This window comes from Phascolarctos cinereus, unplaced genomic scaffold, assembly GCF_003287225.1.
Source record: "Phascolarctos cinereus isolate Bilbo 61053 unplaced genomic scaffold, phaCin_HiC Scaffold_9;HRSCAF=440, whole genome shotgun sequence".
Classification (NCBI taxonomy): Eukaryota; Metazoa; Chordata; class Mammalia; order Diprotodontia; family Phascolarctidae; genus Phascolarctos; species Phascolarctos cinereus.
In genome coordinates this window covers 253309544-253326008 of record NW_027556402.1, presented here as the reverse complement: position 1 = coordinate 253326008, position 16465 = coordinate 253309544, and the positions used below count along the sequence as shown (strand labels likewise).

Here is a 16465-nt window from a genome sequence, read left to right as displayed (position 1 = left end):
ACTTCCCCATGCCCACTCAGATGTTCCCTGTTCTAGGTTCCCTCCAGGCTCTTCCCAACTCTGGCTTTCCCTGTTCTGAGGTCCATCCCAGCTCTGACATTTCCTATTCTAAGGCCCCTCCCAGCTCTGACATTCCTTGTTCTAAGGTCCTTTTCAGCTCTGACATTTTCAGGCCCTTCTGACCTCTGTTTGAAGGTCCATCCCAGCCCTGACACTGGGTTTTGGGTTCTAAGGTTCATCTACGTTCCGGCGCCCTGGCTTGATATGACGTTGGAGACAAAGATGAGAAACTCTTAAGATTATTCCTGCCCATGTAGAACGTGGCTCCGAGTGATAAGTATTTCATGGACCTCTAGCAGGGGAAGGACCTTACAGATGGCCTGGCCCAAGCCCTTTGTTTTTACAGAGGTAAATACGGAGGCAAAGAGAGGTCAGCACCATTTCCAGGGCCTTGTCCTGCCCCAGGCTGTCTGATAGCTGAGGAGTGGCAGCCTGCCCCGGGCCTGAGAGCTGGAAGAAGTCTTCTCATGCCTGGACTTGACCCTTGCAGGCCCTCGCTGAGCATGGGCCCCAGGCAGACAGATGGAGCCCACTGGGGCCCCAGGCATGACGTCTGCACAGATGGGGCCTTGGCAAGAGTTCCTGTACCCAGACTCCTGGGCGTCTCCCTGGTGGGGCAATCCCCCTCTGAATGAAGCCTGGATTTAGCCAAGGCAGAGTCCTCACCAGGCACTCAGGCAGCAGGAACAGAGCCAGGGAAAGGGACGGGCCCTGTGTGCCGCGGCAGGGCCCCTCCTGTGTGTGGTTGGGTCAGGGGAGCTGAAGCTGAGAGCCTGGGAGGCCAGACCCCTTGCAAGGGGCTGGGGTGGAAAAATGACAATTCAGGTGCTCAGCTTACTGAGGAGGGGGGAGAGTGTAGAGGGATTCACTGATGGCAGTGATGAGGGGTGGGCAGGATGGAACATGAAAAGGAGGTGGCTGAGAGCCAGGGACAGCAGAGGGAGGCTCTGCAGACCACAGGGGAGGCCAAGGAGCCCTGCGTATCAGGGGGCAGGGCAGAAGAAGCAGCCAGCCTCAGAGGGGGGACACCAGAGAGGTCAGCTTAGAGGGAGGACCGCCTAATCTAAGCTCCTCCTTTTACAGTGGGGGACACTGAGGCCTGCAGAGTTCTGAAGTTGTCCAAGGCCAAGGCGCTAAGCAGGCAGAGTTGGGAATTAGACCTGGCCCTCTCCCTGCTTCCCAACCTGAGCTCTTTCCCTGGGGACAAGATGCTCAGAACATTCCTGATGCTGGACACTGAGCCCCAACCCGGCTCATCGCAGGCCAACCGCCTTCCCACACGGGGCCAGGCAGCCCAGCCAGCCCCCAGCCACAGGCCAGGACATTCCGCATTGCCCTGTGTGGGCCTGGAGCATCCCCAGGATGTGGCTGCAGTGGCCAGCCGATTCCCAGAGGTTACACACCACCACCAGACCTGGCTTAACACAAAAGGTTGATTTTTATTGAGTAACAAGAACATCAGAATAAAACGGGCCTTTCATTCATTCCCAAGACATTGCGGGGGGGGGGGGAGGAATCATAAAATCAAGTTCTTGTTTCCTAAGAATTCTGCCTCCATGGGGGAGGGGGAAGTGGCTTGAGGATGGGGGTAGGGGGTCAGGAAAGGTCCCTCCAAACATGAAGAACATTCAGTTCAGAACTGCCACCAGAGCTAGCCCCAACAAAGAAGCACCAGGTCGGCAGGCTAGATGAGCATTTCTCCTGCCCCCCACCCGCCACCCCCCACCCTCCAATGCGACACTAACAGACCTAAAACGCCACCTTCCTCATTCCCTGGGAAGAACTAATGTGTTAGTAGGTTAGAGACCCAGCTGTGGGGCACGGTGATGTCAGGCACTCCTCCCATCCTCTGTGCTCCCCCTGGACCCTTAGCTGCGCCCTCCCTTCCCCATCCCTCACCTTCCCAGACTTGTCCTCCTCTAGCACAAACTCCTTTCCTCACTTTCTCCTTCCCAACCTTTAATCATTTCTCGGGTCCCTTCCCTTCTCCACCTCCGAACCTCCAGGGCACTCAGGGCTCTCTGCCAATCTAAGACTCAGGGCTCACCTCCACATTGCCATCTCCACCTCGCCCGCCCCCTCTAGCAGGCTCAGGGACATTGGGGGTGCGGGAGTAGGGCAGCACTGGAGAAGGATGATTTTCCTGGGAGCCCCAAGGACCCCTCCATTGACAACAGCATACATTCTAATCCAGTTAAGACTTTTAAAGGGAATGCTATGGACAGTGAATACTGCTAACCACCATCCCACACCTTTGGAATGGGGGGTCACAGGGATGTGACCACCTAAATCTAGTTCTTATACTCAACCTGAAAATAGTTATCAGCGCATATAAAACTAAGGGATAAAGAGCCCTTGGTGGTCCCGGAAGACAGAAGTTAGTAAGTCTCACACATCCTGCTCGAGGATGAGCTAGTACAGTCGGGCATTTCTAAAGCCTAGAAGGGGACCTGCTGTAGGAGTGGTCAAATCCTACCCAGCAGGGGAGGGGAAGAAGGGGCAACGGAGAATCCCTCCAGTGTCATCTCCCTTATCTCCTGAAGCTTCTTAGAGGGTGAGACTTGGCTGTTTGCCTGGGGTGCTCCCTCCACCCCAACAATCCCTTGGCAAGCATCACTTCTTACCCTTATGGGGCTTCCTCAAAGACCAAGACTGGAAGCTGGCCATCGCCACCAGCCAAAGCTTCATCTTCCCTCCGAGAGCCAAAGGTGCCCTTTCCTGGGACCCCTCTGAACTGCCCGGCTTAACACTAAGCAAAACGAGGGCTCTCCCAGGACGGGGAAGGACAGACGCCATGGCTGGAAGGAGGGCCATGAGAGGAGACGGATCGCGCTGGTACTCGTAGAGGTGCTGGACACTGGATGCCAGTAATCCAGTCCACCTGCTTTGTTTTACAGAGAGGGGAAAGTGAGGCCCCAAAAGAAGTCTGAAAAGCCCCCACTGTCATTGGGCCTGGGTGTACAAGGGTGGCCCGAGGGAGAAGCTAACCACTGCCTAGCCCCAGGACAGGATCAGAGGGAATGTTTGTCCTCTGGACTCCCTGCTGTGAGGGAGCCCCCTCCCAGCATCTGGGTCAAAAAGGAGAAGGAGGAGAATTTTCTTCCCAGATCTTAAGGCCACTGTGATGTGTGCCTGAGAGAGGTGGCCTGAGGCCAAAGGTTGCTACTCCAAAGAGAAGGCAGCTCGGTCTAGCAGAAATAGCAATGGATTTGGGGCCGGACAACATGGGTTGGAAGCCCTGCTGTGCTCCTCACTACCTGTGTGATCTCAGGCGAGCCTTTCTGAGGCTCAGTTTCCCCATCTGTAAAAGGAGGTGAGCGTGGGCTCTCTAATCCCTAAGGTCACCCTTCCCCTCTGGCTTTCTAAATCGATGCTCCCACAGTTAGGCACTGAGCACTACCGCGGTGCCCGGGGTGCCAAGCACGGGAGTGGGGGCAGGTGAACTCCTCTGATTTTGAGGCTGGGACATGCCTGAAGGGAAGGCAGAAAACCCTCCAGAGACATCCAAAGAAGGCAGGATGAACAGCTGCCTCATTTGCCCATCTGTTCTGGGCATTCTCCAGTCCCAGTGATAGGCTCAAAAGGCAACCTGAGGGACAGGCCCTGGGACTAATGAATTGGGGCTTGGGGGATGCTGGGCAGCTCCAGCGGGGGGGGGGGGGAGTCAGTGGAGTTTTGACTTTTCGACCAGCTCCAAGCCAGCGATGCTCTTGGGAGGAAAGGGGGTACCAGGCGTTTCTAATCTGAAACCAGGCTGAGCTGGTCACAGGATCAGAGGGTTTCAGACCTGGAGGAGCCCTGGGGTCCATCCAGTCTGATCCCCTCTCTAACAGAAGAAAACGAAGCCCAAATTGCTTTCTCAATGTCATACGGGCAGTAAGTCACTGAGCCAGGATTTGAACCCGGGACTCCTGATAGCTCACCTGGTGTTCTTCCCGCCACACCAGGGTGATCCTCTGAGGGAGGCCCCCAAAGGCTCTGGTCCTGAGAATGACCCACATTTCAGGATAAATCAGCAGGCCGTTTGTAAGTTGCCCAGGCTCAGTGTGAAATGGCCAGCAGGGCTGAGGGCGAGGGACTCTGCTGGCTAGGCAGGCCCCAAACAGCAGGTCTGAGGGTTAGGGCTTATCACAACTTCCCAGGGGTGTGGAGAGTGTTGGGCCAAGGCCCAGAGGCTAGGCCAGCAGCTGGCAGAGGCTTCCTACCCTGGCGACAGGCAGGGGCGTGGGGGGATTGGTGACTGAGGACAACACGCACCATCCCTTTCTTTCCCTCAGGAAAGAGAGAGCTGGGAATCATGGCAGGGTGAAGAAGGAGGGCAGCCTGTCCTGTGAAGGCCAGAAGCAGAAGCCAGGCTTGGAATGTGACGAGGGATGAGGTCAACATTTAGGCTTGGATCATAGCGACCCCAACACCCAAAGGGCTCATCGTGTGTCCCGACCACTACACCCCCATCCCCTGGAAAGAACTGAGTCAGATCATCCCCTGGAAAGAACTGAGTCAGATCAGCCGCTGCCAGATGGCAGGAAATTGGAGAAGGGGATTGTGCTCTGGGGGGAGGGAGAGAGAGACAGAGACAGAGAGACACAGAGAGAGATACACAGAGACACAGAGAGAGAGAGAGAGACAGAGAGAGAGACACACACACACACAGAGACACAGAGAGAGACAAAGAGACAGAGAGACAGAGGGAGAGACTGAGAGAGACTGAGAGAGAGGAGAGACAGACAGAAGAGAGACAGAGAGAGACAGAGACAGAGAGAGACAGAGACAGAGAGAGAGAGAAGGGAAAGAGAGAAAGAGCAAAGAGAGGGAGAGAATGAAGAAAGGGAGGAGGAGAGAGACAGAGAGGAAAGAGGAGACAGAGACAGGAGAGAGAAGGGGAGGCAGAGAGACAAGAGGGGAAGGGGTATCAAAGGGGGCTCCCATGGAGGTTTCCTGAAATGGCCCCGAGCCCTCTTGGAGGAGCTTGGTCCACCCTAACTCAAACGTGCTGCTCAGCCCCTGCCTCCCTTCCCCACAGGTCCCTAAGGGGGGTGGGCTTCATTTGTGGAGGTAAGCATCCAACCAGAGGTCTCCTGACTTCTTCAAGGACCTGTGGAGAGGAAGAGGAGGCTCTTAGGGTCATGGATCTCAGGACACTTAGAGGGCATCTAGTCCAATGTTCTCATGTTATGGATGGGGAAACTGAGGCCCAGGGTGGGCAGCATGGGGTGTGCCCTGGATTTGGACTCTGAGGCCCTGGGTTTGAGACCCTGCTCTGGTACTGACGAGCTGTGTGACCTCAGGAAAGTCTCTCACCTCAATGGACCCCATTTTTCCCATCTGTAAAATGTGGAAATTGGACTACATGGTCACCGAAGTGTCTGAGGCCCTTGATTCCCCGGTGAAGGGTCGGGATTAGAATCCAGGTCTTCCTGGTTGCCTCGTCTTTCATTCGCAGACAGAACAGCCTCCTTTCCCCAGCATCTTACGACCCCAAGGATCTGGCCATGGACCCAGGAGATCTTGATGAGGCGTTTCCCCTGGCAGATGCATGCTCCCTCCCCCCACTCACTGGGCAGCCCCCGCCCCTCGCCCATGCTGGGCCCCCAGGCCCACCCCCCCACCAGCCCTTACCCCACGATGTCCAGCAGGGCTCTCATGAGGGGCTTTTCTTGGTAAAGGATGCCATGCTTTGCACACAGAGACTTGACCAGGGGGGCGACCTTGTGGTAATTGTGACGCGGCATGGTGGGGAAGAGACTGGGGAAGGGGCAGGGAAAGAGGAGGTGAGCAAGGCCTAGAGGGAGACCAGCTGGACCCACCCTTTCCTTCTGCAGATGAAGAAACTGATGGCCAGAGAGGACCAGTGAGGAACTCAGCCACCTAGCCAGTTTATCGTAGGGTGGGAACCTGAACCCAGGTCTTCTGCTTCCCAGCTCAGTGGAGCTCCTTGCCTGGGAAGGACACGGGCAGAGAGAAGTCCCAGCAAAGGGGCTCCCCTCCACCAATGCAGACCAGCATCCATTCTGCAATGGATCACCTTAGAAAGGGACCTGGTACACTGAGCATGGAAGTGATTTGCCCAGGATCCCACTGGCAGCATGTGTCAGGGGCAAGATTTGAACCCAGGGCTTTCTGCCTCCAACACTGGTTCTCTATCCGGGGCCACAACTGTCTCTCAATGGTGCAACAACAGCTTCCCTGTGTCCACGATAGGGCCCAAGGCTGAGGATGAACGTGCCTTGGCACAAGGGCCTCGTGTCTCTTGGCATATCTGTGTACACAGGGCACGTGTGCGCGTGGGAGGCATTGAAGTGTCTCCCGTGTGCCAGGCATGGTGTCAGCGACACAGACCAAGTGCCTTTACGTTGGCAGGGCCCCCAGGGCTGGAAGGCCCTTCCTTCTCCTCCTCCTCTTTAATCTCAGGCTTGCCCCTCCCCGAGATGTCCGGCTGCCGCCACCCCATGCCCTCCCCAGCCCATGCCCGGACTCACTGGTGCTCGATCTGGAAGTTGAGGTGGCCACTGAACCAGTCATTGAAGAAGGACTGTTCCACGTTGCAGGTGGCTGAAAGCTGCCAGGAAGAGGGAGGATAAGACACAGGGAAGGAGCCAACATCTTGGGGGTGGCCCGGCTCCTTGGGCCAGGTGGGGGATCACCCACCTTCATCCACCCCATCAACCCCAGCACCAGAAGCACCCACCATCAAAGCAGGAAGGGACCCAAAAGGCGGCCCCTCAATGGCACCCCCAACGAATAGCCATCCCGCCATGGCTTGAAGACCGCTGGGACAGGGAATGCACTACCCCCGGAGGGGAATTAAGAAGTTTCCCCTTGGGTCAGTCTAAATCTGTGTCTTTGTCACTTGCTATCATTACATCCTGTTCTGCCTTGGGTGAGCAAGCAGAATGAAGCTAATCCCTTTTCCCCAAGACAGCACGTCAGAGAGCCTTATTATTACTCTGTACCTCATGCCCCACCTGACTCTTTTCTTCCAGTTAAGATGAGAATACCCCATGTTCCGCTAAGCCATCCCAGGTGGCGTGCCCCCTGTCCAGTTTCCCCACCATCCTGGGGGGTCTGCTCTCCCTGAAGCCAGACCTTGATCCCAGATTCTATCGCTCCACCCACATGGCATATGGGAGCCCCCATCGGTGGGGCTCCATTCATTTCCTCAGCAGACTGAGCTAAGGAAAACTTGGGTCAATAGGTCCAAGTCATTATCGGACGGAGAGACTCTCATTCCTCGTGAGCTCACATCCCCCAGGGATGAAAGGGAAGACAGCCCCTGATCCTCTTCCCAGCCCACCCCTGCCACAGCCCTCACCTGGCTGCTCAGCCAGTCTTGGTATTTCTCCCGATCGATGTCCATAGGAATATGATTCATCTGTGTGACCCACACAAACCAGTGGCTCTCCAGGAACCTGGGAGAGAACACAGCCAGCTCAGCCCATTGAGTGTCTGCGTCCACCCGGGGTCCCCTGGAGCTTCTGAAGGCTTGACAAACCTGGGCATTAGAGAGGGCAGCGCCTTCATCGCTCCTGGGGGCTACCCGCCTCGTGCCGGGAGATCAAGGGAAGGTCAGTGTCCCAGTGGTGACCAGCAGTGGGAGGAGGCTCAGGGGGGTCTGCTGGAGCACCTGGGGGTCTAGGCCAGTAGATGTTTCCCCACATGGCTCCATGCCCCAGGTAGGCATGGCGACAAGCAGGCAGTGGATATCTGGGCAGGGTCACCATTGTGAGGGGGAGCAGCAAGGCTGAGACCATGGCGTGGCACCTTTTAATCTGGACGTGTTGCCTGACACTGCCCTGAACTCCCCACATACCACTTGGTCAGGGGTCTGTGGTGCTAGGGCAGTCTTCACTCCCTCAGAGAGCCAAGGGGAGGGGACCCCTGAGCTCTCCTTGGAGGCCAGGAGGGTAGTCAAAACAAGCTTTGCCCCTCGTCCCCAGGAATGAATCAGCACAGCCCGGCTACCTGATAAAGTTGAGGAAACACAGGGATCCCAGGACTCCATAGAAAGGGGTGTAGGTGATGAAGAACCGTGTGTAGTAACTGATGGCCCAGGCCAAGTCCTAGGGAGAGAGCCAAGAGCTCAGACACCCGGCCTCACAGGGCTGGATGTTCTGTGGCCCCTCCAGTGTGTGCGTGTGTGTGCACAAAGGATCAGAGTCTAGAGCAGAAGGCCCCTCAGAGGCCTCATTTTATACAACGGAGGGTGAGAGGAAGACTGGAGCCAAGAGACTTACCCAAGAGTCAGTCAGTGGCCAAGTGAGGATTAGAACCCAGGTCCTTTGACTCCAAGGCCAATCACCGTCCACCCCCATGGGAGCTGAGTCCTCAGAGACCAGATGCCTAGCTCAGTACACCCACTGCCCCCCCCCACCCCATATCTCGGGTCATGTGACTCACCACCCAGTCTTTGCGCACAATCATGGTCATGATGATCTGGAACTGGAAGTACATTGGGATGAGTAACGGCGGCCCGACTGTAGGAGGAAGACAGGAAGCGGTGAGAGGGAGGGGGGCTGGGAGGGCAGGTGTGGGCCCCCCCCCCGCCCCTCCCACGTGCGGCACAGCTCTGTCACGAGCCCTGGGGCAGCAGGCAGGGGCCGGGCTGACCTCGCTGACCACGGCCATTGCCATATCATGCCGAGGGCACGTGAGGAGCCCGAGGTGAGAGGACGGAGCCTGCTGCAGCCGGGCCCAGACTCCCCGAGTGACCATGCACACGGGCTGCCCTCTCTGGGCCTCTGCGTCCTCTTCTGTAAAAGAAGCGAGTGGGCCGCCGTGGCTGGTGGGGCTGAGGGAGCCCGCTTGGGGCCCACACTCAGCCGTGGGATCACTGGCAGGTCATTGAACCTCTGGGGGACTCCGTTTCCTCAACCATAAACCGAGTGAGTTCCTTGGTTGATATGGCGAGAAATACATTAAGAATTGGAGTGAAAGAATCTGGATTGGGCCCCAGGCTGTGCATTTTATCTGCTGCTGGATGATGGACAAACGACTCTATTTCTTATTGATTTAAAGGGCCTCTATTTCTTCATCTCTAAAATGGGCATAAAATAAAGATCTCTCTCATAGAGGTGTTCTGGGGAAAGGAGGAAAGGGTGGAGCTGAGCCTGGAGTCTGGAAGATATGAGTTCCTTTCTAGCTTTAGACCATTTACTAGCTAGATGACCCAAGGCTAGGCATCTGACTGCCTCAATTTCCTCACCTGTAAAAGGGGATAACAGCACCTACCTCCCAGCATTGCTGTGAGGATACAGTGAGTTAATGTCTATAAAGCACTTTACAAATGCTAGATATTATAAGTTATCCTCATAATTAGATGGAATCTCCAATGATTGATATCAATATTACAATATCAATTCTAATAATGATTAGTATATTATGTATTATTAGATGGGAGCTCCTTTTATTAGATTGCTCTCCAGTTATTAACATTATAACAATGGGGTACCGATTATTGTTATTAATACAATATTAATTATAACAGCCTATTGTTGTCTAGTGACTCCAATGATCCACTGTATAATATTAATTAGATTATTATAATATAATGATAGATAATTATTAGATGAGATCTAGTATTTTTATTAAATGAGATCTCTGGTTATTAATTTAATTATAATTATAATGTAACAATATAATATATGCTAATTATTAGCATATCAATATTATTCAGTGAGATCTCCTGTTATTACATTAATCATAATCATTACAATAATATAAAATCATTATCAGATGGGGTCTATGGTTGCTATTCCCCTCCTCCTCCTCCAGCTCTAGCATCCTATGACCTCTTGGCTCTTCTGAGCACCTCACCAGTGGGGGAGGGACAGAGGGCTGCTGAGGGTCTGGGGCCTGGGGCCGGGTTTGGGTGGGCAGCCCTGGACTGGCCACTGTACTCACTGAAAAAGAAGTACTGATGCTGGTGGTTGTAAGGCAGGTATTTCAGTTTCTTCTTGCCGTACTGGAGGAGAGAAGGGAAGTCGTTCAGAAGCGTCTGGACTGCTGACCCTGGCCTGGAGAGGTGGCCGGGGCTGGCAGGCAGGGAGGAGTCTGGGAGAGCCAAGCAGGAATGGGAGGTGTCACACCAGGTGACAGGAATCCCAAGTGGCTAGAAAGAGGGGCCAAATTTCCCAAGATGACATTGAATGAAGATAAAGGTGAAGTTCTACACTTGGAATAAACAATCAATTGCAGAAGGCCAGGATTGAGGGCTGGAGCTTACCTGAGCTCACTCATGAGTGCCTGGTGCGCCAGACGGTCGGTCAGTAAACCTTTATTAAGTCCCTACAATGTGCCAGGCACCATGCTAAGCCAAGCTTGGCCCCAGCGCTACTGCATCTGCATTAGTAGGACAGTGCCTGGATAAAAAGCCGGTCTGGCTGGGGGCCCTGCTAAGGGAAGGAAGGCAGATGGACAACGTGGGCCAGCGGCCCACATGTTACACTTAGCTGAAGGTTCCTCCGTACACCCAGCAGGGTGTCATAAGGAGTGACCCTCAGGCAGGGATGTCTGTGGGGGTGAACCCACATGGAGTACTCTGTGTCCTGCCCCTGTCATCTAGGGAATGCACTGCGTTGCGCCCGGGGCCAGCCCTGGCGGCACTGGTTTGGGTGCCCGTAGCTGCTCTGGCTGGCTTTCATCCCTGGACAAAGGGCACAGGTAGAAAGGGTCATTTTGGCACCAAAAGGCCCAAGAGGAGGTGGGCCGCCTCTCTGCCAAGGGCTGGCAAAGGTCAAAGTGAAGTTGGGGACAACAGCCTTGGCAAAATGCTGACTCCACCTGGGACTTCTGGGGACTCTTTCTGAGTTGAGTGATCAGTGCTGGGCTGAGCCCAACCTGTGGCCGGAAGTCCTGGGCAGCCCAAGTGGCCAGCCAAGTCCTCAATGGCCTCTGCAACCCTGGACACTGGAACACTGGAGAGGCCTCCCAGGCCTGGAGAACAAGGACCACAAGGGACAAGGTCTACTGTCATATCTCATCCAAAGGCCCCCCGATCCAAGAGTCCGTCTCCCAACTCCCTGTCTTTGCACTGGCTGTGCTCCATACCTGGAATGCCTTCCTTTCCCTGCCTTTACCTCCCGGTTTCCTTCAAGACTCGGTTCGAATCCCACCTAATGAAAGAGGCCTTTCCAGGTGCCCCCAAACTAAGGCCTTCCCTCTAAGACTACCTTCCATCTGCTCGTGTGTGCGCAGAGTGGCTTACACTGTCTCCCCCATTGGAGTGGGAGTTCCTCGAGGGCAGGAACTGTCTTTTGCCTTTGACATTCCCAGTGGTTAGCACAGTGCTTGGCATACAGTAAGTGCTTAATAAAGGTGTGTTGATTGGCTTGAATGGGATTGAGTACCACTGTCTAAGAAGTGACGAAGAAAATGAAGACTTCAGAGAAGCAAGAGGAGATTTCTCTGAACTGATGCAACGTGAAGGAAGAAGAACCAGGAAAGCAACATATACATTGACTACAACACTTCATAGAGGACAACAACCATGTTGAATAATATGTCGTTCCAGTGACCACGCCCATCAACGAGGAGTGAGGAAAGAGGAGCTTCCCTTCCTTCTTCGCAGAAGCTGGGGGAGCGCCTGGGGGTCTGGAACACGGCCTGTGCAGCCAAACCCCAGCAGATGAGGTTGGCTGGTGAGCTTTGCTGAACCACATCTCGCCCTTCACCCCAGACCCCCTTTCTTTTTCTATTCATCGTCACAGGGGACACGGTTCTCCGGGGAAGAGAAGGGAAGAGATGTATTTGGAAATGGAGCTGATATACATACATACATACATACATACATACATACATACATACATACATATATATATATACATATACACACACAATAGAGATGTATTTGGACATGGAGCTGATATATATGTATATATTTATATTTATACATATATATAACCTGTATAAACATTTTAAAGCCCTATTTGGCAGTTCCATGATTGATCTGGAAGATTAAAGTTTCTGGACCAAAGGGATGGACAGACAGCTGGAGCCCAATTCCCATCCCGTCCCACTATGGGGGAGGGGAGCAAGCCCCACCTCCCCCCAGAGGCCCAGTCCTAGCTGGATGTCATTGCCAAGTCCCTTCCCAGCCTGCCCTGCATGGACTCTCCATTCTGGCAAGCTGGCCTACATTTGCACTTCCCTGAACTTGGCATCCCATCTCCTGCCTTTGTTATCTCCCTCCCTCAAATATATGTGGAGCTTCATAAGTGTTACTGATTGACTGACTGATTGATCGAAGCCCAGCTCTGCCATTTACCATCCCTGGGTCTTTGACCCAAATCCCTTCATTTTTCTAGGCCTCGGTCTTCTCATCTGTAAAGAAGGAGATGGACAGGACGACCTCTGTCTCCTTCCAGCTCTCATCTATGAGGCTATCGATCTGGCCAAAGGCTGTATCTGCCCTTCTCCCTCTCGGCAGAAGGTAAGCTCACTGAGGACTGGCGCTACCTCCGTATCCCATAATGATGCCAACTATACGTGGCATTGATAAAACAACACTTTCCACATATTATTATCTCTTTTGATTCCTACTGAGCCTAGTCATCTACATCTCAGCTATTATTATATATAATACATAATATATTATATAGTATCCTTATACCCATTTTAGAGATGAAGTAGCTGAGGCTCACAAAATGACTTGCTTAGAGTAACAGAGCTAATAAGAGTCTGAGGCTGGACAGTTGCTACGTGGATCTGAACTGAATTCCACTTTCCTTCCCTGTAAAATGAGGGGGTTGAAGAGGCAGGGAAGGCCCCTGCAGCTCTAAATCCTGTCATCCATGCCCTTCAGTGCAGCCTGATCATGAGGAATACAGGGAGGGGGGTCAGCACCCCAGATTCATGGAGGCCAGGACTCAAGGGGGGCCTTGAAGGATGAGTGTGTAGACAGCGAAGGAGAAAGGGAGGTTGAGGCAGCCCCCCCGGCTGTCTGGGCAGAGCTGCACTTTCTCCAGGTGCAGAGGGGCCAGGGTCTGGGAGCCCAGCCACAGCCTAACAGGGCAGCCCAATTCTCCCATCAACCAAAGGCCCAGCTGTCTCTGCTCTATCTGCATAATGACATTCTCAGCCAGTTTGTTCCCATGCAGAAACACAACTGAGCTTTCTCTCCCCAGGAGAAAGTGAAGGAACAAGGGGAAAACTCCTTCCCAACTTATCTTCTCTCAGCTGGCTGGGATTGGGCCATCTGGGGGGTGATGTCACTCGGGGCCCTCAGGGCCTCAACTCTGACCAGTGGCATGCTTCAGGTCAGGTTGAGGAGATGACGGGGCTACGGTCCACCTTTGCAGAGGGGTGTTATTAAGGCACGGGGGCAAGATGGCGCCATGGGGAAGCCTTGGCCTCGGAAGTAGGGTCTGAAACTGAGCCCCTGTGTAAGTCATTGATCCTTTCAGTCTCATTGAGTGTCCATCTGTAAAATGGACAGTGGTGGAGCAGGGGGTGCTCCAGATGACTTCTGAGGGGCTTTCTCAGGGCTTCAGGCTCTGAACAGGTTATCCTGTCACCCTCTGTCACCCTTCTACACTGAGCTTCAAGCTCCTCCCAGACTCCATCTTCACACTTTTCCTCCAAGTCTGTCCCTTCCCTTCCCCTCTGAGCTGCCCTTGAGTTCAGGCCACCAGGACCAGCCACCCAGATGACTCTAACAGCCCTGGAGTAAATTCCTGCCCCACCCCCCATCTGTCTTTCAGCATCCCAAGATTTAACATTCCTTAGGCATGGGCCTAATCACAAGATGTTAGAAAATCTCAGAGGTCAACCCTATCATTTTACAGAGAGGAGAGCTGGGCCACAGAGAGGGGAAGGAAATTGGCCACACTCTCATAGCTGGGAAGTGGTAGAATTAGGATTCAAACCTAGCCAGAGCTAGAGTTATTTCCACAGCCCCCTCCTGAAGCACGTCACCACCACCTCTGACCAAGGCCAGGCAGCCAGATCTTCCACATTAGCACCTCGGTCCTAAATTCCAACACTGACATCAGGATTTCACAGTATTTAACAGGTTTAATTCTACCAGGGAGGGTGGTAAGGATGTGTGTGGGGGGGTTGGGGACAACCGAATCAGAGATTTAGAGCTGGAAGAGACCTTCAAAAAGTCCACCACTTTTGTTTTACAGAAGAGGAAATCGAGGCCCAGAGAAACAGGCCACTCACCCAAGGTCACACAGACAGTATGATTTGAACCTCAAATCCCACTACCTGTCACTGATTAGCCTTATGATAGGATCCTATTGAGCCGACAACCCCTATGCTACCACCTGGGCAAATCCCTTACTGACTGAGTCTCGGTTTCCTCCTCTGTTAAAAAGAGGGGGCTAGACTAGATATTCTCGGAGGCCCCTTCCAGGAGGAGGAAATCCAATGCTCCTTGTAGTTCTCGTCATGAGCCTCCCTCCCCCTCCCCTGGATATTGCCCACCAGGTAAAGGACACATTCTTTAGTCTGTCATTCAAGACCCCTCACTACCTTTCCATCTTCATCATCTCCTACCCCTTCATCTGCCTCCATCCAGGCTGCACCCTAGGACCACATCGGGAGCACCCATCGTCTTCCATCATTGCCACCCACCTTGCTAGTCCCCACTCCAAAGCTGCCCCATTTCTTTAGTCCTAAGCTGGGGGGGGGGTTGAATTCTGCCTCACAGACGTACAAGCTGGGTGACCTTGGGGGAGACCTCTCTCTATGGGCCTGTGAAACGACAGACCAGACTCAATGATCTCTGATATTTCTTCTGGCTCTCAATCCCTAACCTGTACTTTGCTTATTCGTTGGGGGGCCATAATCCTTCTGGCTAGGCAGAGCCCCATAAAAGAAGGGGCCATATCCCCTCAACTCCCCAGCTCTACTCCCTGAGAACTGAACCCACAGCAGGTGCCTAAGAAATGTTAATGGAATTGATGAATAAATGAATACCTACCTATGGTAGGCACTGACCCCTGAGGCCAGGCTTCCTTTGGGGGACAACACAGCCCTGCTCAGACAGAGACCCCTCCCACCCCAGAAGTGGAACAGGATTCCTTTTGTTTCTGCAAAGAGGATTTCTGTGAAATTGTCCATTGCAGCAAAGCTGGGAGTAATCCTGTTGCTACTGGCAACCCGATTTTAATTCAAAACCCTGGCATTAAAGACAAGGCTTTACAAGACAAGGTGTCCCAGAGGCCTGCCCGACTCCATCTTCCTCAGACCCAGCAGTAGAGCGGACCCCTGGGGTCACTGAGTCCAGCCCCCTCCATTTACAGGGGGGAACTGAGGCCCAGAGACGGCCTCATTAGAAAGAGTAAGAGTCGATCTAATCCCAGGCCTTCTAATTCAAAATCCAGTGTTCTTTGGGGAGGGGAGAGAGAGAGAGAGGAGTGAGACAGACAGACAGACAGAGAGAGGAGGGAGTATGTGAGCGCAGGGGGAGAGAAACAGAGAGACAGAGAGGAAAGAAAGAGACAGAGAGAGAAAAAGAGAAAGAGGGGAGAGGGAGTGAAAGAGACAGAGACAGACAGAGATAGAGGAGAGAGAGGCAGAGAGGAAACAGAGACAGAGAGATGGAGAGAAAAAGAGAGGAGGGTGGGGAGAGAGAGGAAGAGGAGACAAAGAGACAAGAACAGAGAGGAGAGACAAAGAGAGACAGAAAGTGACAGAGACAGAGGAGACACACAGAGAAAAGAGAATGAGGAGAGATAGAGAGAGAGTCAGAGGGACAGGCGAAGAGGAAAGAGAGACAGTTGCATTCAGGTGCTTCTTCTCTGCCTCCAGGAAAGGTTTGCTCTTTCCCCAGTGAAAATCAAAAAAATACCACAATATCAGTTCTGAGGAGCACAGGCCTGGTGCTGGAAAGAGCTCAGAGCCCATCTAGGCCAACCCTTTCATTTTAGAGAAGGGGAAACTGAGGCCCAGGGAAGTAAGTGACTTTTCGAGGCCATACATCAGAGGCAGGATTTGAACCCAAGCCATCCGAGCACAGACCTAGAGTTGGAAGGTCCCTTGGAGGCCGTTGGCTCCAACCTTCTCATATCTCCCCATCCTCACCCAGGGCAACTCTGAACCCTAATCTGCAGGCTCTAATCACTCCCCTTATCTATGTCTCCACTATCTCCATGCATAAACCTCAATGCAGGCTGAAGGAAGTTAACTTTGGGGCAGGAAGGGAGATTACCATCTAGCAGGCTGGCCAGAAGAGAGCTGTCACTTGGAAAGACACGTGTCTTCCTGGCAAAGGGATTACACTGCTGTGCCTGGCCCCAGAGGACAAAATCAGGAGCCTTTCCAGGTTTCTCACGCCTCACTAGTGCCAGGAGAACTCTGTGATCCGGTGACACCAGCCTCCTTGCCTCGCCTCACACATGACTGTCCTCCCAACTCAGGGCATTTCCCCTGTCTCAAACTCTCTCCTCCTCCTCCCCCTCCT

At 53.5% G+C, this 16465-nt stretch overlaps 1 protein-coding gene across 1 annotated transcript in view; it reads right to left on the bottom strand.

The window, feature by feature from the left end:
• Nucleotides 1–1479: 1479 nt before the first annotated feature.
• FADS2 (fatty acid desaturase 2) overlaps nt 1480–16465 on the bottom strand; it is a 42779-nt gene continuing 27793 nt past the window's right edge. Inside the window, exons 6-12 of the mRNA XM_020967999.2 lie at nt 9961–10021; nt 8458–8534; nt 8023–8120; nt 7373–7469; nt 6540–6619; nt 5680–5805; nt 1480–5155 (exon numbers count right to left, since the gene is read on the bottom strand). Of these exons, the coding sequence (XP_020823658.1) occupies nt 5104–5155; nt 5680–5805; nt 6540–6619; nt 7373–7469; nt 8023–8120; nt 8458–8534; nt 9961–10021 (591 nt within the window). The 3' untranslated portion in view covers nt 1480–5103. The remainder of the gene's footprint in view (nt 5156–5679; nt 5806–6539; nt 6620–7372; nt 7470–8022; nt 8121–8457; nt 8535–9960; nt 10022–16465) is intronic.